General features: G+C 50.3%; 5 protein-coding genes across 5 annotated transcripts; 2 read left to right on the forward strand and 3 right to left on the reverse strand.

Moving 5' to 3' along the window:
* Positions 1-4593: 4593 nt before the first annotated feature.
* On the reverse strand, positions 4594-5406 carry CkaCkLH20_08448 (uncharacterized protein; the record flags this gene model as incomplete). The annotated part of the gene is made up of 1 exon (XM_038891163.1): positions 4594-5406. The coding sequence occupies one exon, from the start codon at positions 5404-5406 to the stop codon at positions 4594-4596; it is 813 nt and encodes a 270-aa protein (XP_038743537.1).
* A 618-nt stretch (positions 5407-6024) lies between these two features.
* On the forward strand, positions 6025-9253 carry CkaCkLH20_08449 (uncharacterized protein; the record flags this gene model as incomplete). The annotated part of the gene is made up of 5 exons (XM_038891164.1): positions 6025-6936; positions 7456-7927; positions 7988-8087; positions 8266-8668; positions 8729-9253. The coding sequence occupies 5 exons, from the start codon at positions 6025-6027 to the stop codon at positions 9251-9253; spliced, it is 2412 nt and encodes an 803-aa protein (XP_038743538.1).
* Positions 9254-10338: 1085 nt separating this feature from the next.
* On the forward strand, positions 10339-11525 carry CkaCkLH20_08450 (uncharacterized protein; the record flags this gene model as incomplete). Its single annotated transcript, XM_038891165.1, has 2 exons — positions 10339-10534; positions 10594-11525. The coding sequence occupies 2 exons, from the start codon at positions 10339-10341 to the stop codon at positions 11523-11525; spliced, it is 1128 nt and encodes a 375-aa protein (XP_038743539.1).
* A 378-nt stretch (positions 11526-11903) lies between these two features.
* On the reverse strand, positions 11904-12920 carry CkaCkLH20_08451 (Tpt1/KptA family RNA 2'-phosphotransferase; the record flags this gene model as incomplete). The annotated part of the gene is made up of 2 exons (XM_038891166.1): positions 11904-12566; positions 12678-12920. The coding sequence occupies 2 exons, from the start codon at positions 12918-12920 to the stop codon at positions 11904-11906; spliced, it is 906 nt and encodes a 301-aa protein (XP_038743540.1).
* Positions 12921-13940: 1020 nt separating this feature from the next.
* On the reverse strand, positions 13941-24284 carry CkaCkLH20_08452 (uncharacterized protein; the record flags this gene model as incomplete). The annotated part of the gene is made up of 3 exons (XM_038891167.1): positions 13941-15923; positions 16223-17329; positions 24006-24284. The coding sequence occupies 3 exons, from the start codon at positions 24282-24284 to the stop codon at positions 13941-13943; spliced, it is 3369 nt and encodes a 1122-aa protein (XP_038743541.1).
* Positions 24285-24858: the final 574 nt, after the last annotated feature.

Consider the following 24858-nt stretch of genomic DNA (forward strand, 5'->3'; position numbering starts at 1 on the left):
CTTCGCAGGAAATTCGACAGGTCTCAACTGCTTCGCTCGCTGTTGACTGGGCTGTAACTGAATCGATGATCTCGTCAATGGCAGTGAGGCACTTCTGTAGCGTGTCCGCACTCCGTTTGGCCGCATCAAGTTCTCTTCTTCTTCCCTTGACGGCGTCGATGTACTTGGAGATTTCGCCGTGGAGCTGCAAGCCCAATGACACCAACCCGGCAGCGGTGCCGGTGATGCCAACGGGTTCAGCCATGTCTGGGCTGGAACTGATGGACTCGATGATTGCGAGAAGAGGGGAAATCGAAGATCAGGCTGGAATAATCACAGAACCAGGTTCACGTGTCGTAAGCTGCGCCACTGATGGGTATACTCCAGACTGACAGCGCAGCAACAGATGTCTCCATTGTTACTGGCCGAGGATGCTGCAGTGAGAAGAAACGAGCTGGCCTGCAGGTTTTGGCCGTTCTGTCAACCAATGAGACATGGTGGTTGATTTTCAACCACTCTTCAGTATGCCTTGGCTTGGGGAACCTCGCGCACCCACTTTCGCGATATTGGGAGACATACTCGGGTTTCGATATCTGAGACTCAATATGATAAAGCGAATGCTCTCATACGGATTGCACGTTGCAGGCATTCTGATGTGTTCTAAGGGACTGGCTTTTACGAACCCGCGACAGACTTCTCACAGAACAGAGTTATCGACGTTGGAGCGCTCCATGTGGTTGAAGAGATGTCGCTGTACTACCCTTCGCATTAATCCGCTTGTGCTCGTTGTTCTGGCGATGTTTATTTAGCAACATTGAGTAACTTTTTCTTCACTGGTGTAAGTGCATTTAGAAAGAATATTTATGAATTTGAGGAGGGAAGCATCGCACTGCTCCACGGTTATTGTTTCTGGTCGAATACTTAGGTAGTTGGAGCATCGCTGCTCTCGCCTAGGCTCGTGTTATTGATGCTCAAGTAAATCGCGCCTTTCATGGTTGGAATTGAATGTATGATGACAGGAACTGCCGGCGTGGCTAATTACCCAACGGGACTCTACAGAAGTCCAGTATTTCCAGCAGGCCTCCGCAGCCCTTTCAAGCTATGTAGAATGTACCTAGCTTCTCCAGAGCACTATATAGAGAAGCCAGCATCCAGTTCTGGTTACATGTATGGTAGCGGAACTCCGAAGGTCTGGTAGCAAAAATATTTCATCGTCACTCTTCTCGCTTGAGTTCTTTGTGCCTCCCCATGAGCCTCGACGAAAGACGCAAGAAAGTTGGTTCGACTGATAGGATGTTTGATGCGCCTCAAGCGTTCTGCTGCCCACTGGGTATCGTTACTGTCGAAGCTCTCGAGTGCATAAACAAATAGCGGCCGAACATATCCTGCATTGACTGTACCGCCCGTTGAGACATTCCAGTCTCCGTCGCAGATGTCCCGGATTTCCTTAAGAGCTTGCTGAGTCTCTTGTGATGGAAAAGGGGGGTCCCCCAGGATACGGCCGATCACGATGATCTCGGTATGGAAGGCTGCAATGCAGATTGCGGCCAACGAGATGAGTGGACCGGAAAGCTGAAGAGAGAAGTGGTCACGAATCGTATCTGGTTGTAACCGCAGTAGGGCTGGCCGACTTTCCCACAAGCTGGAGAGCTCCGTCTTCAATGCACCCATTAGTTCGACAACTTCTGCCTGGTCTTCGGGTGTGTTGCGTGATCGGCGGTAATGCGTGACATCCGCGACTCGATTCGACATCCTCTGAAGTTTCAAATAGAAGTCGAAGACCGGTGCGGCGACAGCGTTGTGTAGAGAGTGTTCCGGGTGGGCGTCGCGGTCTAGTTCCGAAAGAATAGGAACCTGTTTTACATGGTCGTATAAAAGACTGAGAATTGGCTCTGACAACAACCCAGCACTTCCCGGCCGCTTAGTGGTTGTGTTCAGGAGTTGCAGCCAAGCACAAATTCGTAAAGAAACGGGTGTTTGATGACCGCTCAGTAACCAGGCCTCCAGTCTTGTTGCGAAAGCCCCATCCAACACTGTAAAACAAGAACTGTCCTCATTCGGTAGGGTCGCCACACATAAACAAAGAATGAAGGCAACGACGAGAACGATGTCAAAGTCAATATCGACGTCAGCAGATATCGTCTCAAAGGTGGCAACTAAGTTTTATTAGACCCTATACTACTTAACTAGTATAAGCACTAACTTAATAAATCTACTTATAGATTCCCACCTAAATATAGCTTATTTATATTAGGTATATATACCTTCCTTTTTTCTAGTATTTAAGCTAACTTAGCCCTTTTTAGCTAATTATATATTAATTAATATTTAATATACTATACTATTAGCTATAACTATTACTTAATAGTTATAAGTCTAAGTAATTTTTAATAATAAACTCTTATTATATATATTATTTAATATACTATTTAAGCTATTAATTAATAGATTTAATATAATAAAGCTTATTATAGCTTTAATATCTAATTTAGCTAAATAATATAGTGTTATAGCTAGCTAACTAATAATAGGGTTTATATTAATAGTAAGTTAGGTAATAATAATAGTAATAGTTATTAGTTATTCTATAGGTCTAGTTAAGTAATTATAGGTCTTTGAAGGGCTTAGTAATTAGGTAAGTCCTTAATAAGAGTTATAGAGTAATTATTACTTAGGTATAGCTAAAAGTATTATAAGTAATAATTATAAGTTAATTACTAAAGAGCTATAGAAGTCTATCCTTAAGTAGACTTAAGTCTATCCTATATATAAGTCTTATCCTCCTAGCTTCTTACCTTAATTACTTATTAAGTAATTACTTAGTAGTTACTTAAGGTAAGCACTTATAGTCTATACTATAAGTAGCTTATATCTTATCTTATTAGTGCTTATACTTCCCTAGTTATATAACTTATCTATAGTTCTTCTATTTTGAGGAGTCCTCCCTATTCCTATAATCCTATATATAAAAGTATTATTATAACTACTTAGTATCCTAGTAGGGCGTTCTTCATTAGTTATGCCTAATGGGTTATAACACTAAAGGGGTATATTAAACCCTATACTACTTAACTAATATAAATACTAACTTAATAAATCTATTTATAGATTTCTATCTAAATATAACTTTTTTATATTAAATATATATACCCTCCTTTTTTTCTAGTATTTAGGCTAACTTAGCCCCTTTTAGCTAGTTATATATTAATTAATATTTAATATACTATATTGCTAGCTATAACTATTACTTAATAAGTTTTAGTAAACTAACAATGCGTAGGTCATTAGTAAGCGATCCACTTGAGCTCTATATAGAACTTAGATAGCAAGAAGGGCTTCTGATACTGGAAAATGACGCAGACCAAGATCGGCGACATATGTTTTGAATCGTTTCCAATTCAAGTAGTCGAAAGGCGAGATCAGGGGACAATCCACCACGTTGATGAAGTAGCTGAATGAGGACGGGGTAAAACCTTCTGCCGCGGCTAACCAATCCATGGTTGTGCTTATATATATAAGGTCGGACGTCCGCTGAAGGCGCTCGGAAGGAGTTTCGGCGAGACCCATATTGTTCCCTTGACACAAGGGATTGGATTGTTGGCTTGAGGGTGACTCGTCGGCATTGGCACACATTATAATGCCTGAATCTGTATGCTCGATATCGTCGGGGATCCTCAAATCCGTCTGGGAACTTTGGTTGACGACATTTTCCGCGGCGTTTTCTTCAGATTGCTCATGGACTGGATAGCCTCTAGTTTCGGTATGCACAAATGCGCTCTCGAGGTTTGTGTCCATGCTGGTATGATCTTGTTTGCTGCCCGCGGAACCAGTACTAGTGTCCCTTATCGTTTGATGTGGTTCAAATCTGCTTGGAGCTTTGTAGACGCATGTCTTGTTCAATCTGGTGCACTTTTGACAACTAGGGCGTTGCTCATCGCATTTTATCTTCCGGGTTCTGCAAACGAGACATCCGGTTCGAACACGGCCTCTGTAGCGCGCCTTTGGCGAAGACGATGGTGCTTTTCCGTGGTGCGAGACGGGTGTACTGCTCGTTTCGCCAGGATGAGGTGATTCCATCGTAGGCACGCTTACGAATGAAAACGAAAGAGGTATAAAAAATGATGAAGTATGTCTAACTTTCTTTAAAAAAAATTTGAATGACAGTGAATATAGATGGATGGTTTACGGTGCTGTTGAAGAGACAGGCTTCCTTTTCTGAGGAATTGGTGCACGAGATAAAACAACATTTCAACCAGAGGCTCAGAACGATCGTCCTTCCCATGTGATAGATTTGGACATCGTTATTGGGTGATGTGCTGTGGGGAAACGTACTATTTTCATCTTTCGTAAGGTAGTTTTCACCCATTGCGGTTAGGACAGCATTGACACATGATGCCTCCATACGTATTGCTTCCCTGAAGCTAATTTGGATGAAGTACTTCTTTCTAAGTAAATAGTGTTGAAAACATAGGTTCCCTGAAGCATTGAGCTCACCATCGTTAGTTACATTGGATGCCGGACATTCCACAACAACAATTTCTTATTAGCATCTTGCGTTGAAGTTTCAAGTTTTGCTGTTGACAATGGGCGTCTCTTTACGATGCTCAACAATGATTATGTTTTAACATGAGCCTGATCTAAGATCCTGACCACTTGTGCCACGTCGTCACTGATGAGCTGATCCAACAACCCCTCACGAACCCATTGTATGACTTGTGCCTCGACATCCACCCCATAAGATTTCAGTTTCGCAAGCCTCTCGGGGGCCGGTACATGCAAGAAGACGGCAAAGCCCTCCTCGTGAAGCTGATGAGCCTCGCCGCTCGGGAAGTGCTGTATCTCAAGATTGACCGCATCCACGTTTGCTTCTCGCGCCACCGCAGCAGGGTCGATGAATCTCGAATGCGAAATAGCGACTGTCGGAACACTGGGGATCGCCTTCTTGATGGCTCTGAGCTGAGCGAAGTCGAACGAAGAGAATTGCAGAAGGTCGGCGCATTGTAACTCGTCGATCAACGCTCTCAACTTCGGGAATATTTCGTCGTTTCGATTGTAGATCTTGAGCTCCAGCTGATAGATGATGCCAAGCTCACGTGCAAGACGTAAAGCATCCCTCAGCAATGGTATTCTTTCCCCCTCGAACGCGTTGTCAAACCAAAGGCCAGCATCAAGTTTGGCGATGTCGGAATAGTCCATGTTGCAGACAAGGCCGTGGCCGTTTGTAGTGCGGTCCACAGTCTCGTCATGGATCAGGATCAATTCGCCATCTCTGGTCAGCGCGAGGTCAGTCTCGCAAGTAACTCCATTGCCGCCAACCTCCCAGGCCTTCCGGAAAGCGCTCAGGGTGTTTTCAGGGGCGCCGGAACTGTAGCCCCGATGTCCTGCAATCCTGATTGACTGGGATGTCGTCCTCAAGGGGTTGGTCATTGTACTTTGTGGTTTTGGTGAGGTGTCAAATGATATTCATAAAGCTCTTCGAACTGGGAGCCCACATAGAAATCGGCTAAATTGCCACAGTCTTTGCACGGGTACGGCATCTCAAAACAGTGCTTATGGCTTTTAGTTATGGGATTGATCATAACGTCGCTTGTGGATCGATGGACCATGTCTCGCCACGGCATTTCAAGGGACACCATGCATTACCTTATCTCTAGCCGAGCTCATCTTATCTTTAAGCGTCGCGCTTCACTGTTACTGGCAACCACCGAGATGTCACCTAGTAATAACGGAGAACAATGTCGGGAGAATTGAAGACTGAAAAATGTCCGAAGCGAGAATTTCTTGGAAAGGGTGAGACAGCGCACAGATGAGTTTTCGTCTCGCATTCAGTTTGACTGAGGGGGCAATGGAAGATAGCTATCTTCTTCAAGTGCTGTAAGCATTCCGGACTTGTCTTTGTGAGGACTCAAAAACTACTTTAGACCTACGGCCGAACTAATATCTTGTATGTAGAGCCGATATATCAAGAGAATCTCGGTCCGACACTCGCATCTCTGTCGCGCCCTTCTACTAAGCGTTAAAAAGATTTGCTACCGTTTCTTCACCATGACGAATCCATTCGCTTGTGAGCAGCATCTCGCGGAATTGGCCGTTCTCCGAGCCTCAATTCTCACCAAATCGGTGCAGTCTATAGTCAGCGAGATCTCCAAGAACGACAACTCCCCGGTCACCATTGCCGACTTCGCAGCGCAGGCCCTTCTCGTTGGGGCTCTTCGCGATGCCTTCCCAAACGATGCCTTTCTAGGGGAAGAGGATTCTACCGCCCTGAGAGCCGACCAAACACTCTGCAACAAGGTTTACGACCTAGTATTGTCAGCAACAGATGTGGCGGACCGGAACAATGAAGGGGCTTTACTACCCAAGCCATCGTCCGTTGACGAGATGCTGAGTCTGATCGACCTTGGTGGGAATGGCATAGGAGGCAACAAAGGGCGGTTCTGGGTTATGGACCCCATTGACGGGACTGCAACCTTCTTGAAAGGGCAGCAGTATGCCGTTTCTTTGTCTCTTATCGAGAACGGGAAGCAGGTTGTTGGTGTGCTGGGATGTCCAAACATCAGCCCTGACATGACCCGAGTCTCGGAAGAGAACATCGCTCGGGAAGGCTTGGGTATCATGCTCACGGCCGTTCGAGGCCAAGGCACTGCGATCCGGACAATGACTTCTGGCGGTCTTGGCGATGCTTTCCCTCTACGCATCCTCGCACCGACCAAACGCCTTCATATTGTCGACTGCGCCGCTAGCGATGTCAGCCGCCACGATGTGATTGCGGAGCTGGCGCACAGGTTCAAGGCGAAATTTCCAGACATTGACCTGTGGTCTTCGCATATCCGCTATGCCGCTCTAATTGTTGGGGGTGGCAGCGCCCACTTCTTGATTCCGGCGAGTCCAGATTTCAAGATGTGCATCTGGGATCATGCAGGCGCGCAGCTTATTTTTACCGAGCTTGGTGGGAAGGTAACGGACTTGGATGGGAAGGCCGTGGACTTTGGCGCTGGGAGGGATCTGAATCGAAACAGAGGGCTAGTTGTAGCTCAGGGAGAACTCCACAATGTCCTCCTGAAGGATGTAAACAGGATCCTAGACAGACACTGAGAAAAACAGAAGTCAAGACTCGGTTTCGCTTCAAGATAAAGAGCAAGATCCTGTTATCTCCAAGCGAGTCATGCCGAGCTTAGCGAACGACTCCATCTTTACCCGTCTGTCTACGGACTTGTGTATATTCATCCTCTCCAGACATCTTCGAGCGGGTCCATCGGCAAATGCTAACGAGTGTGCGTGTGCAAGTGTATTCCATGCCAATTGGCTGGATTTTCTGTTGTTGTCTTCATCGAACCCCCAGCTTTTCAACTTAGATGTAGTTGATACCATCTTTTAAAAAGCCTAGATCGTGATGTACCAAATCTACTTATCAAGTGTTTCCAACTCATTGTGATTTGTTTGAACAACTGAGTTTCTCTGAAAAGCGCATATCAGTCGCCTAGTGCTTCAACCTCGATCACCATGCAGAAGTCCGAGGCCATGTCGGACAGTCTTGTTGCAGAGGCTGAAGCTGCCATAGCTTGGGAGCACTCCTTGAGCCCTCGACGCGCCTTGAAACTATACTCCAAGGCTGTTTGGCTCGGCGCCTTCGTTTCCCTCGCGCTTGTTATGGAGGGCTTCGACACCAAGATCATGGGATCACTCTACGCGGTGCCTGCTTTCCAGCAGGACTATGGTGCTCGACTACCCGATGGATCTTATCAAATTTCTGCATCATGGCAAAGCGGCATGGGCGCCATCACGGGCGTTACATCTATCCTAGGAATGTTCTTGGGCGGATACCTCGCTGAGAGGTTTGGGTTCCGGAAAACGATGGCGGCCGCTTTGCTTTCCATGCCACCGATCATCTTCATTTTCTTTTTCGCGCCCAGTCTCCAAGTTTTGGCTGTTGCCAATTTCTTCATGGGTAAGTGGTCGTGCAAACACGTTCAAGTGTGAAACTAACATTGCGAAGCTTTTCCCTTAGGAATATTTCAGACTGTGACCACAGTGTATGTCACCGAGATCATGCCCAACGCACTTCGCCCTTATCTCACTAGTTTCTATTCGCTAGCCTGGGTCAGTAAGTCAATGTATCTCACGGAGGTCAAATCTGATAGACGTAGGCTCTGGGACAGCTTCTCAATGCGGTGATCTTTCGCGGTACTCTGCATTTGCCCAGTCCATGGACTTACCGGATCCCGTTTTCTCTTCAGTAAGGCTTCTTCTATCTACAGTAAGAGGCATAAGCTGACAGGAGCACAGATGGTTCTGGCCACTTGTGGTGATCATCGCAGTCTATCTGTCACCAGAGTCGCCCTGGTGGTTAGTGCGTCAGAATCGCCGAGACGAGGCCGAAGCCGCAGTTGCGAGTTTGACTTCTGGGGACATGGGTATCGATATTCAGAAACTTGTTTCGTTGATGGTCTTCACCACTCATCACGAGCGGAATGTCGAGTCGGGCACGAGCTATCTCGCCTGTTTCAAAGGGGTCAATCTCCGCAGAACCACCATCGTCATGGGTGTTTATGTTATGCAGGTATTGACCGGCGCACCAGTGCGAGGATACATGACGTACTTCTTCCTGCAAGCCGGTCTCCCTGTCGACCAGTCATTCAATATGACCATCATTGCTTTAGTACTCTCTGTACTTGGAGTCCTCGGTGCCGTAAGTCTTCTGGATATGAACGGTGCAGTTCAAGGATGCATAGCTAACACCAACACATAGTTGGTCGTGATGACATACGTAGGCCGCAGACAGATGTATCTCTGGGGCACTCTCATCACCGTGGCTCTCTTCGCGGCCATCGGCGGTATGGGCGCTCAACTACGGAAGTCATCGTCTGCAGCACTATTATGGGGCATTGGGTCTCTCCTTGCCGTGGACGGCTTCGTAGCCAACCTTCTAGTGCTGCCGGTTACATTTGTGATGGTTGCTGAGATTCCATCTTCACTCCTGCGGAGTAAGTCGGTCGTGGTTGCACGGAACACTTATTCTGTCATCAACATTGTCGCCGGCACGATCACACCATTCATGCTCAACCCCACTGCGTGGAACTGGAACGCGCTATCCGGATTCTTCTGGGCCGGGGCTGGCGTTATCGGATTTGTTTTCACATACTTCATGGTCCCGGAGTCCAAGGGAAGGACAACCGCAGAAATGGATATTCTGTTTGAGCAGAAGGTTCCTGTTCGGAAGTTCAAGGAAGCCGAGGTTTCCATTTCTCACGTCGAAGAGAAAGGGCTCACCTAGGCTTTCACAGTTGCAAGATTGAAGTCTGGATCTGGACACGTATTTAGTTAGCGAGCACAGCAGTGCTTCCCATGCGCAACATCCAGACCCTTCCCTCCAGAAGTATTTAGGAGCACACTGGATAGATAGTTCAGGTGCATGGGCGACGGCTTTAACACTAGATACTTGAAGTAGTGTTGTACGGGATGAAGGAGCCGCCTCGAGACTCCTCATTGCAACTTTAAATAGATTGGAGTTTCGGACAAATAGAAAGAAACCTCTCTAACATAATTTTCAACGCGAAGAAGCACTGTGGTGACACAAGTACATCATCTTTGTGAGAAGCTTCGCATCGACAACAGAGTTCTCCAGTACGCACTATCCCATCAAGTGCCACTACCTAGACTGCCGTACTTCAGGTGTGGAGTTGTAACTAACGAATATTGTAGAAGACGAAGGCTTTTTTCTGACTTATGGCGAATTTTGTGGTCAAGATAAGGTGTGTTTGAGAAATGAGTTACTAGGTAACAGCAAGTGTAATTATAGAGGTAGCGATGAGTAGTTGCAAGGAAAAAATAACCGTGGAGGACTGACAGCAAGGTTGCGCTTGGCAGGTGCGAAAAGGACCAATCGGCTAAGAATCAAGACATCGGCCTGTGCCGATCATCTTTCATCCCATCCCAAGTCCAGCCAACTCAAAATAATGCGACTACAGCAAACATGTTTGGGCAAACTTCCACAAAAGACGAATGACTTGCTGGGGATTACTTTTGACTTCGCGCCTTGGTCGAGGTTGACGGCAAGCCAGTAATGTAGTCAGGCGCTTCGCAGGCCTCCAGCATGAAGAGCCAGCGCGCCGGAGAAACACCACCCCACCATTCATTCCCGGACGTCTCCTTTCCTACTTCTCATCTCAATCCCTCGACTCAGCTGCCAACGGACATACTTCAGACGCCATATCTGCCAAAGCATCCTCACGAGACGACTTCGACTTTCTTACACAAGCATAAGCTCTACCTGCGACAGCGCGCGTTGATATTCTAGCCATCTGCCGCTGCGCTCAACTCCGACTGCGACTGCTCGTGCCCCTCACTTCCAAATCCGCCATGGCAGCAAATGCGCCGCGCGTGGACTGGGCAGCCCTCAAGGCCTGGGTCGCCGAGAAGGAAACCTACGAAGCTCAACATGGACATCCCGCTCCCCTCTCCGAAGAACAGGCCACAGCAATCGCCATTCTGCTCCGACCGCCAACGCGCCCGGAACCGACCCTCGGAACCCAGAACTGGATCGGCACTCTCAACCGTAAGTCGCGCATCCAGAAACATCACACCGGACCAACCAAAACTGACAAGACACACCAGACTTCCTTCAAGTCCGCAATCAAAGGGTGATCTTTACAGACGAACCCCGCCAGGACCCGCGCCTGGGCAAAGCCCCCGAGCTGCGCTGGGCCTGCTTCGTCACCTTCGACACCACGGGCGACAGGTTCCCGCGTCCCGGTCACGGGGTCGAGGACGGCGCGCCTAAGAGCCCCGACTTCACCCGCAAGCAGGACGCGAAGCAGTTCGCCGCAAAGTGCGCATGCGACTGGCTCATGGACAACGGGCAGATGCTCCCTAGCGGCGAGCTGCCCAAGTTCCCCCTCGCCTTCGGATCTGCGCCCCCGCGAGCCGTCCCCGCCCCCCTCCTCGCTCCCGCTCCCGCTCCGGCCGTCTTACACGTCCCGGCGAAGCGGGCTCCGTCGAGCTCACCCCCGGCTGGCGTGCCCGGTGACATCCCGGTGAAACAGGAACCCCAGCCGACGGCACCTCTCGCTTCAGTGTCTCCCAAACCCAAGCAGTCGCCCTCACCAAAGCAAAAACCCGCGAAGAACCCAAGGACGTCGTCCCCGCTAAAGGACTCCCCATCACCTTCGTCATCGTCCAACCCGAACTCCCTACTGGCGTCCGCAAACTCCTCCACCGCCACGACGCCGAACGCGGGCGCCGCCATTCGGCCCCTCTCCCCATCCGACCTGCCCTCGACGAAGCGCGTGGAACAGCTCGCCAACCGCCTGAACCTGCCCATCCCTCGTTATGTCCTGAGGGAAGACCCGACACTCCCGGGCGCCGACTTCTGGAACGGCACGGCCGACTTTGACGATAACCCGCGCATCCCGCCCGGGCTGGGGAAAGTCACCAAGGCTTTCACTAAAAGGGGCGCGAGAGAGAAGATGGCCGAGGAGATCTTGGCGTGGATGCATACCGAGCAGGACAAACGAAGCCAGAAGAGTAGGAGTGTGCTTGGGTCGTAGGGTGTTGGTTACTCGCGTACGAAGAGGTGGATAAGGAAGGGGGTAAGAAAGTGACCATTTGATTTCGGCGCAGTACTGGAGGGTAGGCACACTTGGTTAGCTCAGGCAATGAGAACATACAAGTTTCCCCCACCGAGCGATGTAAACGTGACGGATTCCAGCTGGTGCCATCTATTGAGGCAAGAGTCCTCATGCGAACACCGGCAAATTGCTAGTATTGAAGACTTCTGTGCCGTTACTCTATCACTCTTCTCTAAACACGTTTCGCTCATGCAAGAAGCAACTTGTAGTGGAGCCGCAGCTCCTGGAACATACTTCTCCCTCGAGTAGAAGAGGCACGAAAATACCGCTCATAACACCATGGAGTTCAACTCAACTTCACGACCTCCCTCCCCTTCCCCTTCCTCCCCTTCCACCACGCCCTCCCTTCCCAGGCGGCGTCCTCATCTTCAAACCCTCAGGCAACTCCGCAACCTTCTCCCCATCCTCCCACAAAACCCCGACTCCCCCCTCTCGTCCCCTAACCTCCTTGAACAACCGACACGGCACAACCCCATCGGCATCTCCCTCCGTCAGCACGACCCCGTTCTCGCTAACCCACCACTTCATCCCCTCCTCCTCCCTCAACGCCCTCTCGACGTCAACATACACAAGCACCTCCGCGTCCCTCCTCATCCCGCTGACGACGCCCCTCTCGTCCCCGGGCAGCCCCGTCGCGAAGTGCACGTGGTTCCGCCCCATGCGCTTCAGCCCGCCCGACTCCTCGATGCGCTTCCAGAAGGCAAAGTAGGTCCCGTGGACGACCACCTCCGGCACGTTCTCCAGGGTGACGGGGGTGAGCAGCGCCGCCGAGTCGAGCTTGATGCTGTGGCCCTGGTTGGCGCGGATGAGCCAGTGCGAGGGGTCCTCCGTGGTCTCGTCGAGGGACGGGTTGGTCGTCTCGTTTGGCTTGAGGGCGAAGCGCTGCTTGTCCGAGGTGGAGACGGCGGCTTGGATGTCCTGGAAGGTGACCTTTAGGGAGCGGATGGGGCCGTATGCGAGCTGTTCAAATTTAGTATACATTCATCCATGATCATGATTGAAGATGTCGATGAGCGAAGGCCAGCATCCTCTCTCGTCTCATCTCCATTCTCATCGGCAGATCAAACTCACCACCTTATCCAACGGCGCCCACCCGCCCTCCTCAAGCTGGATCCCCGCGTTCTCAGCCTGATGCCTTAGCAGCTTCGAAAGCGCCTTGGAAACGAGCACATCTCTGTTCTGTCCCCCGCCGCCGCCGCCGCCGCCGCCGCCTCCACGTCCGCCTTTACGACCTCCACCTCCACCACCTCTGCGTCCCTGCTGCGCCCTATCCTCGATGGCGGCAGCCGCAGTCTCGTCGAACCCGTCAGCCATGTCTGCGAACCTGATCTTCTCTTGCGGCGTGGATTGCAAGGATGAAGATGGTATAAGCCGACGATGTGAAGCGGTCTTTTGCTGAGCCGTGTTGCGCCCGGCTACCTCTCGCGCTTTGGTGGCGAAGTTTGCTGCAAACGCTGTTTGGCGTGTTCCCCGCACAGAGAGAATGAGGAGGAGACTTTTGCTGGTACAAAGGCCGAAAACGCCCGTCTTCATGGGAGGTGTATTTGTGAATATAAAGCAACCGGGACCCGACGTTGTGATGTCGGAGGAAGGGCCGACCGATCCCCGCCGAAAAAAATAAAAAAAATCATGGGGAAACTGTGTGTGTAACTGGCTCGCCGCCCCTCCTGCCATGTGTCAAGCCTCAACCGTCGCCGGTGAGTCAAATCTGTCAAAGAGCCCAACCAGCATCTCGGAGAATAAGGAAACAATTTTTTCTTTCCCTTTTCCGCACGGATCCGAGTTATCATCCTGCCGAGCCATCATCCTAAAATATCGGGAGAATAGGCCGTGGGCGTACACAGCGACGGCTTGTTGCGTTTGACAGAACCTAATTGATACATCTGATCACATCGCCAACAAGTCGCAAACAATACAGCATCAGCGGAGGAATAGCAAACAATACATTAACTTTTGGCTGTTCTATCTTTTTTTCCCAACATAAAACCCAAACACCTCGATCAGAACATCACTGTCTGCCTGGGAATCAAACGCTAGTCAGAATCACCCATCAATGGACCAAAGAGCAACCTTTGACTGAGACCAGAGCCCTCAGGCCACTGGGAAAGTTCTGTTTCTCCGTACGGATTTCTTCATATACAAATGCTCAAGCATCCCAAAAAGGGGCGAGTCCAACAGTCAATCGGCCGTTTGTCGTAGTTGTCATACAAGTACAAAAGTGACAATAGCCGAGCCCATGCGGTATAACATATGCCAAAGAGGAATGACGCCAGCGCGAGAAAAAAGATCTAATGGTACATTCATCCATCCGTATGAGTGTCATTCGTCAAGACGTTATCGATAGCTGCCCGCCTGAGCAGCTGTCGATGTATTCGTTATCGTGCTGTCGCGGTTTGGTCTGCGGTTTATACTGCTCGCCCTGTTCAGCAAGGACGTGTGACTGAGCGAAAAGTGTCGCGGCTGTGCAGTGGTCGGTGGTGCGCGTTCTTCTGATTTCTCGGTCGAGCTGGGGAGTTCGCGCTCTGGTGTCCTCTCCAGATACCGACGAGTTGTAAGAGATGGTGTGGAGGGTGCGACTAGGCGGGAGGTAAGAGTCGACACTCCAAATCGTCTGCGCGGAAGGGCCGAGGAGGCGGGAGACGATACTTCATTTGCCGCAGTGTTAGGGTGGTAGGTGTGAGACACAGCCCGAGCAGGTGTCTGGAGTTCCGTCGTAGCCCTCGATGGGGCGCGGAAGCGGAATGATTCTTCGTCGTCCTCGCCAACGGTTCCCCGGCGCGTTCGGAGCAGTGAGGTTTGACGGCCAGTTTCTTGCCGGGGTTCCTGACGAGCGTTCTCGCGAGAATCTTCCGGCTCCTCAGTACCGGCGCGGCGAGTTCTCAGGAGCATTGATGATCTGCGTCCATCCTCAGGCTCTTCGCTCACTCCACGGCGGGCACGGCCAATGAACAAAGACGATTTGCGGTGGGCAGTCTTGTTGCCGTCTCCCGGAGTAGAGGGAATCGTGCCTGGTGGCAAAGCGAATCTTGGGCTCGGCAAGGCACTGGAGTTGAGCATGGTGTTGCGTCTCTCCTCATACTTGGATAAAGCCCTCGGGCTGGTAATAATGGCCGTGGGCTTCGGAAGAGTCTGCTGCTCTATGCTAGGTCTCGGTTGGGCAGTCGCTCCTGAGGCCGCGGAAGAACCAGTGCCTCCCGTGAACGTCTTGTTGATCGTTGGCGTGGAAGGAGTGGTTGTGTCCTTTGGTGTGGGTACGCTGAGTTGAAGGGTCTTGTCCCGCGCATTTTCTTCGCTCAAGGCCAGAACAAGTTCAGTCAAACTCCGACAAATACTATCGGCCTTGCGCCGCAGTTGACGATCCGTCAGGTTGGTACCCACGCCAATACTGCTGGCCCCGCTTGAAATCGGGCCCGGTTGGCCTGCCGTGCCCATCATATTGGCAAGCGCCAGTGCTTCGGTAGCTGCTGTCTCCAGAGCTCGTGCCACCTCGTCGCTAAGGAACGGCTTGGACTTGCTAACGGCGGAGAGAAGGATGGGCTGCTCGCGCTGTGATGAAGCGGTACTCAGGACATCAGACTTCGGGTGATTGCTGCCGGACGTTCTCTTTGGTGAGGAGGACATGGTCGTGTTCGTCGCGGTAGGCGGTCGCTCGTCGGATGCTCGTGACATTGCGGCGCCAGAAGTAGCAGGCAACTTGCCTGTCAGCTCCAATCGATGAATCCGGGATTTCAAATCGTCAAGTTCGTCCCAGACCGTGGAAGGTGCCGTTGTTGATGCCGTCGCCGTCGACTCTGTGCCCTCCTTCGCAGTATCTGGCTGCGTTTCGATACGCGGCGTTTCCATTTTCGGCACCAGAGGCGAAGAGTTATAGGTGCGAGTTTGACCGTAAGACAGGTTCGACTGCCTGTAAGCTGGACTGCGGGCAGAGAACCCCGTGTTGCTGTCGGTCAGAGACGGACGTCTGCGAGCATAAGGAGACGCGTCTGATGAATCGTGCCCCTGAAAGGTGAACGAACGGGGCGTGTTTGCGGAGGAGACGGAGGAGCGCGCGGAAGAGTGGAAGGTCTTGGAGCGACTCAAGTCCTCAGCAGGGTGAACGGATGAAGGGCGGTCTCGAGTCAAACCGGGACGGTACGCCAGCGCGCGAGCCATCGGTTCTGCGGCGCTTTCGTCTTCCGACGGTTGCCGTGCCCGCTTCTTGGAGGTCTCTTGTTGGTCGGAGAGACGACGACTGATTTGGGGCGGGGAGGTAGGGTGATAAGATAATGGCACGGCGGCGGACAGTGGTCGGCGGTGGGAGAACCTGGTGACACGGGCCTGTTTGTCAATGTCAGTTAGGTCCCGGTTGTCCGTAGCAAAACTCTATCCTCGCGTACAAAACGCCACGACTAGCGCCGTTCGAACCTGAATGAAATAAGTTGCGCTAGGCGCCGACTAGGAGACAAATGGGGTATGGCATAGGCAAAGGTAGCGAGAGCGGGATAATTCACTAAAATACGGAGAGATGGTTCGATATCACGGCGAACAGACGAATCCATCGTAGGGCACGGTCGTCTGTACCGCGCTAAACGGCATCCCGAAACAGCAACGCAGACGTGGAGAGGGCTAAAACTTACTATGGCACTTGAGTCTTCCACTGGCGCAACATCTCCGGAGCCGCGACGTGTTGGCTCTTGTCTCGCGATTTTCATGAATACGTCACCGGTGGTGTCGTCGGCATCGGTCTGGGTAGCCGAGTGTGGTGGAGTCATTCGACGGAAATCATCGTCGATTCTGCCCTCGAGGGCGCGCAAGGTGCGGTCGCGCTGGTTCGAGTCCGCGAATTCATCGCCAAAGTCAAAGGACCGCATGGTGGACGTGCTGCTGTCGAGTCCCAGGCTTCGACGAGACCCAGATGATCGAAAGGATCGGATGGGGGCCACGCGAACAGATGTGGTAGAGGCGCTGTTCGAAGGGGCTTTGAAAGAGACGGGCGGTCGCGACGTTACCGATTTCCGGTTTTCATCTGTCGGACTCGAATCCTGTAATGTTTTGGGCAGTAATAATTCGCGTTGGCCGTTGGTCGAGTCCCTTTTGGTTCCGCTGGTCGGGGAAAGGACGTCGTCGTTTGCGTCGGGAGGATGCGGGTGATGGGTGTCTAGAGGCGGTGACTGGATATCAATAACATTTGACTCGCGCGATCGCGATGTGGCCGTCCTGCGGATGTGCAACCTCGTAAGAGCAGATGTTTTGGACTCTGCGACGCCGACCTTGGAGGACTGTACGATGACGGGAGAATCGGGGAACGAAGCCGGCCGTCTGGGTGAGATGGCTGGGGTTGCCGGGGTGGAATGTGAAGCGATCTGATATGTCGAGGCTCGCGATCGCGGACTAAGCCTTGGAGGCGGTTCGGGCAATTCGTCGATGGGGCTAGAAATTCGGGGGGATAATTGGCGATAGGAGGGCCGGCGATCGTGGTGAAGCCGGAGTGAGGTCGGGCGGGATTGTTGGTGCGGGCTGGTGTCGTTCTGCTGGTGTGGCTGCTCTGACGTTGCTGTTACGGTTGTTGTTGGGGTGGTGTTGTCGGCGGTGGTGGTGGTGGTGGTTGTGGTAGCGACGGCGTGGTTGGCAGTGTCAGTGGCAGTGCCCGTGGTAATGCCGATGCCGATGTCAGTAACAATTGGAGTGGCCAAGTGATTTTCGTCGGAGCCCGATTTAGGCGATACAGGCGATGGCGGGATGTGCTGCAGCAAAGAGGGGAGCGCTAATCGTGGGGATTGGTTCTTGAAATCGGCGAATCGAAAGGCTGGAAGTTTAGACGAGTTGTGGTTTTGGCGATGGGCGTGGGCAAGATGAGGCGAGTTTGGCGAGTCTGCTGAAGATGTCGCGGAAACTGGCGAAGTGTGGAAAGCAATACTTTGCGAAGATAGCGAAGAAGAAGGGGACGCGGACGCGGACGCGGATGCGGATGCTGAAGCAGAGGAAGACAATGTGGGATTCAATGTCGGGGCATGGCCCGCAGCTTCGAAACCTGCCGTAGCCATGTTCGCGTCTCTGGAGTCCGCTTTCGTTCGCTTGCGCTGCTGCAAATCGCGTCTGGCCAGGGCTTGTGCTTTTTTTTTCTCTCTCTTCCCGTCTTTTTTTCCAGGTTTCCGTCTGGGGCGCGCGCGCTCTCTCTCTCGCTGTGTTGTGCTTGTGCTGGCTGTGCTGTTTGCCAGGGGACCCTTTTCGCTGTCTGTTTCTGACCGACCCCAGTCCACCAGTGTCGAGGCCTGTCAGAGTGGAATCCACCCACCTAAGCTCGATTTCTGGCACCAGGGGCGCTGAGTGGTATGTGCGTCAGCAGCAGCTCCAGCTCCGTCGTCGACAAGACCGTTATCGTTATTTTCTGTTGGGTTGACCAGGGTTATTGCTTTTTTTTTGTTCCTCTGGAATGCAGCAGACTTGTGACTCGGAATGCTCGTTGCTTCTCTTCTGTTGATGTTCGGGATCGACTTCCCTAGAGACGTAACGGTTTCTGCCCAATCCTTCTCTTTTTTTGGTCTTCCGAGTGCGATTGTGTGCAAATGGGTAGCCGTTTCTCCAGCTCGTTGCTCTCTTTAATTAGGAATTATCAGTGTATGAGACACGGTTCGTCCGTCAGGGTTGTCCATCAGAGTCGCCGGTAGGTTTGTATGTGGTGTGCGTTCGTTCGTCTGGTCAGTGAAATGGGATTCGTCGGCCGTCGTTGTGTTCGGGTGAGGCGTGTAGTATTAGTGACACAAGATTTTGGGGGTAAAAGTCGTGCGTGCGTGGCTGCAGGTCGGTAGAGAGCGGACGTATAAGAGGTCGTCTGACGGGTCGAATCGAGAATTTCAAGGAGAGGACGAGAACGATGATGCTGGCGCTCGTAGGTATGAGATGGTTGAAAAGGTAAGGTAGGTGAGAGAAGGAGCAGGAGCAATAGAGATTAGAGAGAGGGGGAAGAGTGCGAAAGTATTTGATTAGTATCGGATTAGAAAGGAGGAAGGAGTGTCGTGAACAAATGCGGGAGTGAGCGAGGGGGGGCAGGAGAAGACTTCCTCGTAGGGTGTGTCTGGTCTGCCTCAAAAGGTAAAGTCTGTTCCAACCAGTCGATCGGATCCAGGCAAGAAGAAAGAGAATAGTAGGTAGTAGTCAACTTGGAGCAAGACAAGACGGGACGGGACTGGACGACGGGAAAGGCCAGATGGGACAGAGCTAAGGAAGCAAAAAAGTAATTAATAAGAAAAAAAAAACGAAGGAAACCGCGGGGGAGCTTTCGATGGTGTCCTCAGGATTCGCAGTCGTCGGTGACCACAGTTGCGTGTTGGGCACTGGCGCTGGAGCTTGCTGAGGTGGATGGAGCTCCTTTGCGTCTATCATCCTGTCATGACAAGGCTAGAGCTTGCTTGGGCCCTTTTCTTTCCTTCTCTTCCGACTCCAGTCTCCAGTTCTACCTGACCCGAAAGCCCGTCACTCTACAAGGAAGCAGAAGCGGTCAGTGGGCAGTTGTTGCGATATGAGGCCATATGGCCGTCTTGCCATGTACGAATACATCTACCAACCTGTTGGACCTCGTTGTCGGAATGCCTCGTCAGATGTCCCGACCCCAACTCTCCTCTCCGTCTACATTCCATCTACATCTTTGCTTCCGCCACTGCGACTACCTTTCTCATCACTTACACCCGACGTTTCGCGCCGCCACCTGTTTCTCGAGAACTACTTCGTTTAACCTCGTCTGCGCTGCTTGTGCGCATATTCGGAAGCATGCCAACCCTGTCCTATCCCGCTGTACATGCAGAACGCAGAGCACATTTCACATTGGACGACCTACCTGAATAATTGGCACCACCGCTGGCTGGTCTTTCCTTGTCAGGCCCTGGCTCGTTGCTGCTGCAGTGCTGCCCATGTGGTGACGGCTCCCGCACCTTGGCCAGCTATTCGTACAGCTGCACACTTTTCAACGACCACACCTTGAACATCAACGAATACAGAAATGCAGCGTGGATACGTGCTGCGGGCCGTAGGCGCGCTTGCCACCATCACTCGTCACTGCAAACATATTCCCCAGAACTGCTCGTTGGTGAGCCCAACCAGCAGCACACCGCCTTCAGTCCGCCGCCCTATCATCGACGACATCGCCTCTGCTAAACGGATCCCGGCCCATACTAGCCAGAGTGCCAGCCATTGATCACTCGTCGATGTTTCGATCCTTCGCGCTGCAACAGCAAGCACTCCCGAGAACGGCATTGGCTATCACCGCATATCGCGAGGCCCGATCAGCTTTCTCTCTATTCAACTCGGGGAACCGGCGGAACGCTGGCTTTGGACTTCTCTCCCACCAAACACGCAGTCAAGAGCCGGAATATCCACCGTTCAGAAAACAAAAAGGCCAAGCCGTCTGGTGGAGAAGCTGCAGGGAAGCCAGCACCTTAATCTGGACAAATGAGCTGCGAGGTCAGGGTGGCACGGCTCTCGGGCAATACCTTCAGGGGTCCAGCAAGCCATTTGCAGCTAGACTACTCACAGGAGGCTGGTCCGTCCAGCAGGAATAGGGGATGGCTTGTCCTCGATGTGAGAGCCAGACGGCACCTTCGGTCAAACCACCACCGTTAGTCGCCTTAGTGCTGCCCCGGACTCGACTCCTGCGGGATACCAACGAGGTCACAGGCTTCTCACGCGTGCCTGTCTCAAACATGGAACATCGCTGCGGCTCGAGAACAAGAGACATTACAACTCTACCTACATGCTCGGAAGATAGGAAAGGCCTATCGACCAAGACTCGAGGACAACGGAATTTCCTCCTTCGACCGGTAAAATAGGGGGCTGGCTGGCACCAGAATAACACGACGATCCTCGACTCGCATTCGCCCCGGCATCGAATACACGCAGAGACGCGAGATGATATTACCTGCTCGTCCTCAGACCCCCAACACACGCCGCCGGGGCTGCCATTCGGCTCGTGGGGGTGAGAATCCAACCCAATCGGCTGGCAGCTGCCTGCCAAACTGCTTTTGTCAGTGTCAACGCCCTCAGTGCCCAACAGCTAATTTTCTTGCACCTCGAACCGGCACGGGACGAGGCTTGAGCTCTTCGCCTGCCGCTCCACAGCTTCGGGCGACCTGAAGTTGATGGTGGGTCTGTTTAAACAGCGAAATGGATATTGCGGAATGCCGACCCTCAAAGACGCAGTTGCAAGGGGGCTGCAAGTCATCAACAAGACTTCCTACATTATGCAAAACAGCTGAGACATCCACCGGTCTTCTTCAGGCAACCCATCTTGCCTGTTGTTGTTTTGGTCGTGTTCTTTCAGTCATGACTGTCGAGGAGTGAGGCATAGTCAGCAACCTTGTCGTTATCTACTTTCATTATGGGATGAAGCCACTAGTTTCGCCGATCACCCTCAAACCTGGGGCCGCACAAGACCAGGGATCGCAAACAAGACATCGTATTGTTCAAAATCCCCGGCGCAGATGCCGGCCAGGCATTCACGGCGCTGGAACTATAACTACTGAGGTACTTATAGCAAGGCAAACCCTTATAGGGCTTAGTAATAAAAGATAGGTAAACTATAAGATAAATAAACTTAATATTATACTTAGTACTTATATAAGAAGATTTACTTTAGTTTAATATAAAGAAAAATTACTAAAATCTAATAGGTATATATACTTTTTATTATAAATAGCTTTAACTATTATAATCCTAAATACCTCTCTTATAAATAGAGTATAATATATAAAAGAAGAGTGATTTCTATTTTTTTTCTTCTTTATCTTAAATTATCTTCTTTAAGTAATATTTTAATAACTTAAATAACTATATAAATACTATTTATTTTTTATTTAATATTATAACTATAAATTACTCTTATTACTTTATAAATTATATAATAAAGTATAATAATAAAGCTATATTTAACTTTATAAATATATATACTCTCTAAGTAATTATTATATTAATTATATATTATATTTAGTAAATCTATTACTTTTTATACTATATATTATTACTAAGTAATATAAATAAAATAGTTATAAATATAGTTAGTACTTTTATATAGATCTAAGTATTATAATTAAATTAATAATATATCTAGAGGTATTATTAAGTATTATATTATATATATTACTACTTCTACTTTAGTTAAATAACCCCTCATAATTATATCCTCTTTATAGCCCTTTAAGCTATTAGCCTACTAGAGGATTTATATAGGATATTACTAATAATAGCTATAAATTAGCTTTAGTAATATATAGCTTAAGCCTTAAAAAAAAGAAGAAGATAATTTAGGGGGATTAATAGAGATAATTAATACTAAATAGATCTTAAATAGGTATTAAGTAAAATAGTAGTTAAAAAGGGGTTAAAAAGTAGTTAATAAGTAAGTATAATATTAGTTTTAGTAGTAATATTAGTTAATAATAGACTATATTAAATAACCTAGCTATTTCCTTATAGGGGGAGCTACCTAGAACTATAACCACTATTAAATAATTATGCCCCCTCCCGCGAGTCTACGAATTGATATCAATTAACCCTCTGTCTCAAGAGGAGTTCCACTTATTAATCACTCCAAACAGCGCATACAACACCTTTTCTTCCTCGTGCGACACTTGAGCGAAAGCTTGCTCCTCCGCGGATTGAATTCATCCTTCCTTCGAACTTTGTATGCGCCGATCACCAACAAGTTCCTTTACATCCAGCGAACCGGAGTTTGCTGGTGTCCGTAGCGTCAGAAGTGACAGCTGCTGAGTTACTCGTATCTTTCTAGGCCCCATGGCAGGATGCGACCCAAGTGCGCTGCCACCCAGTGACAAAACCAATAGGATATCCCTGTTTGAGGGACCGGACGAGATTACAACGCTTTCTCATAAAGGTATTCTTCTGTGACAGTGATCAGATGGGTTTAGATGGACAGGTTTGACGGCTGCGAGCTATTTTTGCACTAAGATTCGAAGATGGTGTTGTACCCCTTTTTTATGCTCCGAAGTTGGCAACTACATCGCTGGCAAGACATGAGCACGGTTGAACCCAAATTCTGATCTCGAGAAAACAGCTGCGGACGCGATTCATTAGCACTGACCTACAGACGAAGCCTCTTGATTCGTTCTTCAAGGACTAATCAGTATGCGTTTTGTAACTCGGTTGTGAGGTTTACGGAAGTCCAATTCCATCTAATCAGGGGTTGGCCGCACGTCCCTCGAAGGCTGACAGTCGTGCTTCAGCCATCGTCAGTGAGCATCCAAACCAGGGGATACCCATCTGGCGTTACTAATAAGTGCTCTCTTCCGGACGTGAGTTGCACTTCGGTCGAGCCAGCCGGGACGATGTTGCAACGATCTGGGTCGGCTGTCATGTCAGTCGGGGACCGGAACCTCAACGAGCACGCAATGGGCCTTAAAAGAGGCTCCGATTCCATCGGCAATGTTTCCGAGAAACAAAGGCCCCGTCTATAATCCGGCAGATATTGCACTAAGCGAGCACTTTTTGGCGTACCAAGTCTTTAGTTTCTGTGGTAGACCTTTGCACGCTATCGATTGTGCAAACACAAACATTCGCAGGGTCTTCGCCATGGTTAGATTCGACTTCTGGTCGCCCACGAGTGTCCAACTATTTCGGACGAACACGGGGCGAGGAGCAAGTGACGGTTGGTCCTCGCCTGCTTGATCGCAATGTTCTGTCTCCGTTGACACTGAAGCCGACCCGGGTTTTCTTGGAACTAGGGTCATCGGGCTCATATCCAGAGTCGTACCGAGATGCAGCTCTGCACCATTGTCCGTTCATCCAGCCCGAAAGCATCCAGTACGGAGGACGCCTTCAGCTTCTTCGAAAGATTTACAAGCCGTTAGATTCACCGTCGACAGATCGACTACGTCTACAGTAGGTTCAGAGGAAGCTTTATTCTGGAACTCATCCGGGTATCACATCAGATTATTTGGGTTTCCGGGCCTCAACCGCCCGCCTTCCGCACCCACCAACGTTAAACCGAAAAGTCAACTCGACTTCGTCCACACGTGAAGCTGCTTTTCTTGGCTTTCGTCGCTTTCGTTATATTGCATTGCATCAGCAAAATGGACAGAATTAGTAGAGCGCCAGTGACGGCAAGCCGAAGCTTCGGTGTCCAGAGCATTCGTATGAAACATGTCTGGCTCGGGTGTTTCGCCGCTCGTGAGGTCTTCCGTCGGTTGTTAGGGTCCCGGATATATTGTGCTCTTGGCTTACTGAGCTCAGCATGTGTGTGCCGGATCGGTCGTTCAGTTGGGAAGGGCTGCTCAGAAGACTTGCTTTGTTTCACGAGGATGTGTGCGGCCGGGCGGTGTTGACTTTACAGCATGGAAGACTTTGCGACAACGAAGTTGGTTGTCGTTGCAACTTGTGTCGAGATCTGCACTTCTCGCAACCCTTCTGTCCTACATCATCAGTACTCTTCTCGTTATCATCGAGAGACTTCCTGCCGTCGTCGTTCTCGGCGTCGTAGTGGTCGCCACCGCTCTCATCGCCGTTCAGAGTTGCCAGTGAAACGGAGTCGTTCTCCTTCTTGGTCACATCGGTCGATTCGTATTCCCTCATGCCCTGGATTGGAAGCGGTCCTGATCCAGTGTCGATGACTTGCATAGACTTCATGGTCTTTCTACAGCTTGAGTTGATGTCTTGGTATCCCTTTGCGGTGTTTTGGGGCGTGGAAAAAGTCATCTTCGTGATATTAGTGGCATCACTTCCGCTGCCGCTCGATTCGAAAGCCAAATGAAGCAAAGAAAAGAGCTTGGAAGTAAAGAAGTCGGTTGATTCTGGGTGGAATGTCCTTACGCGCCATCAAGCTGAGGTAAGAAGGAGCTCGCCCCTGAGTTCGGTCTCGGGTTTAATGGTTCTGAGCCCAATATAAGTCGAGGTTCTGTTTTCTTGTCTCTTGGACTCTTGAACTTATTATGCAAGTGTATCAACGAAGCACGTTCTGGTCCTTCGCGAGAGAAGACTGATCATGGAATTGCCTTCTGCCGATGCCCACGTCATGCTGTGACTATGGGTGAATTAGATATGTTCACATGCGTGGCCTTGTCAGTAAAACATGCTCATTTGATTCCAAGTTGCTTTAAGTTAGTCGTGGTATCAGGAAGATTCGTCCAGTCTGTGGCATGCGTTGCCGCAAGCCTGGTACCCTTTCCCAATGCCTCATACCCCGTTAGTCCTATCAATAACTAGAAGACGCAGTCTTTGATGTTGATTTCTCTGGACTGGATCACTGCGGGAAAGGAGAATTCGCATGCCG

The sequence above is a fragment of the Colletotrichum karsti genome, assembly GCF_011947395.1.
Source record: "Colletotrichum karsti strain CkLH20 chromosome Unknown Scaffold28, whole genome shotgun sequence".
NCBI classification, from domain to species: Eukaryota; Fungi; Ascomycota; class Sordariomycetes; order Glomerellales; family Glomerellaceae; genus Colletotrichum; species Colletotrichum karsti.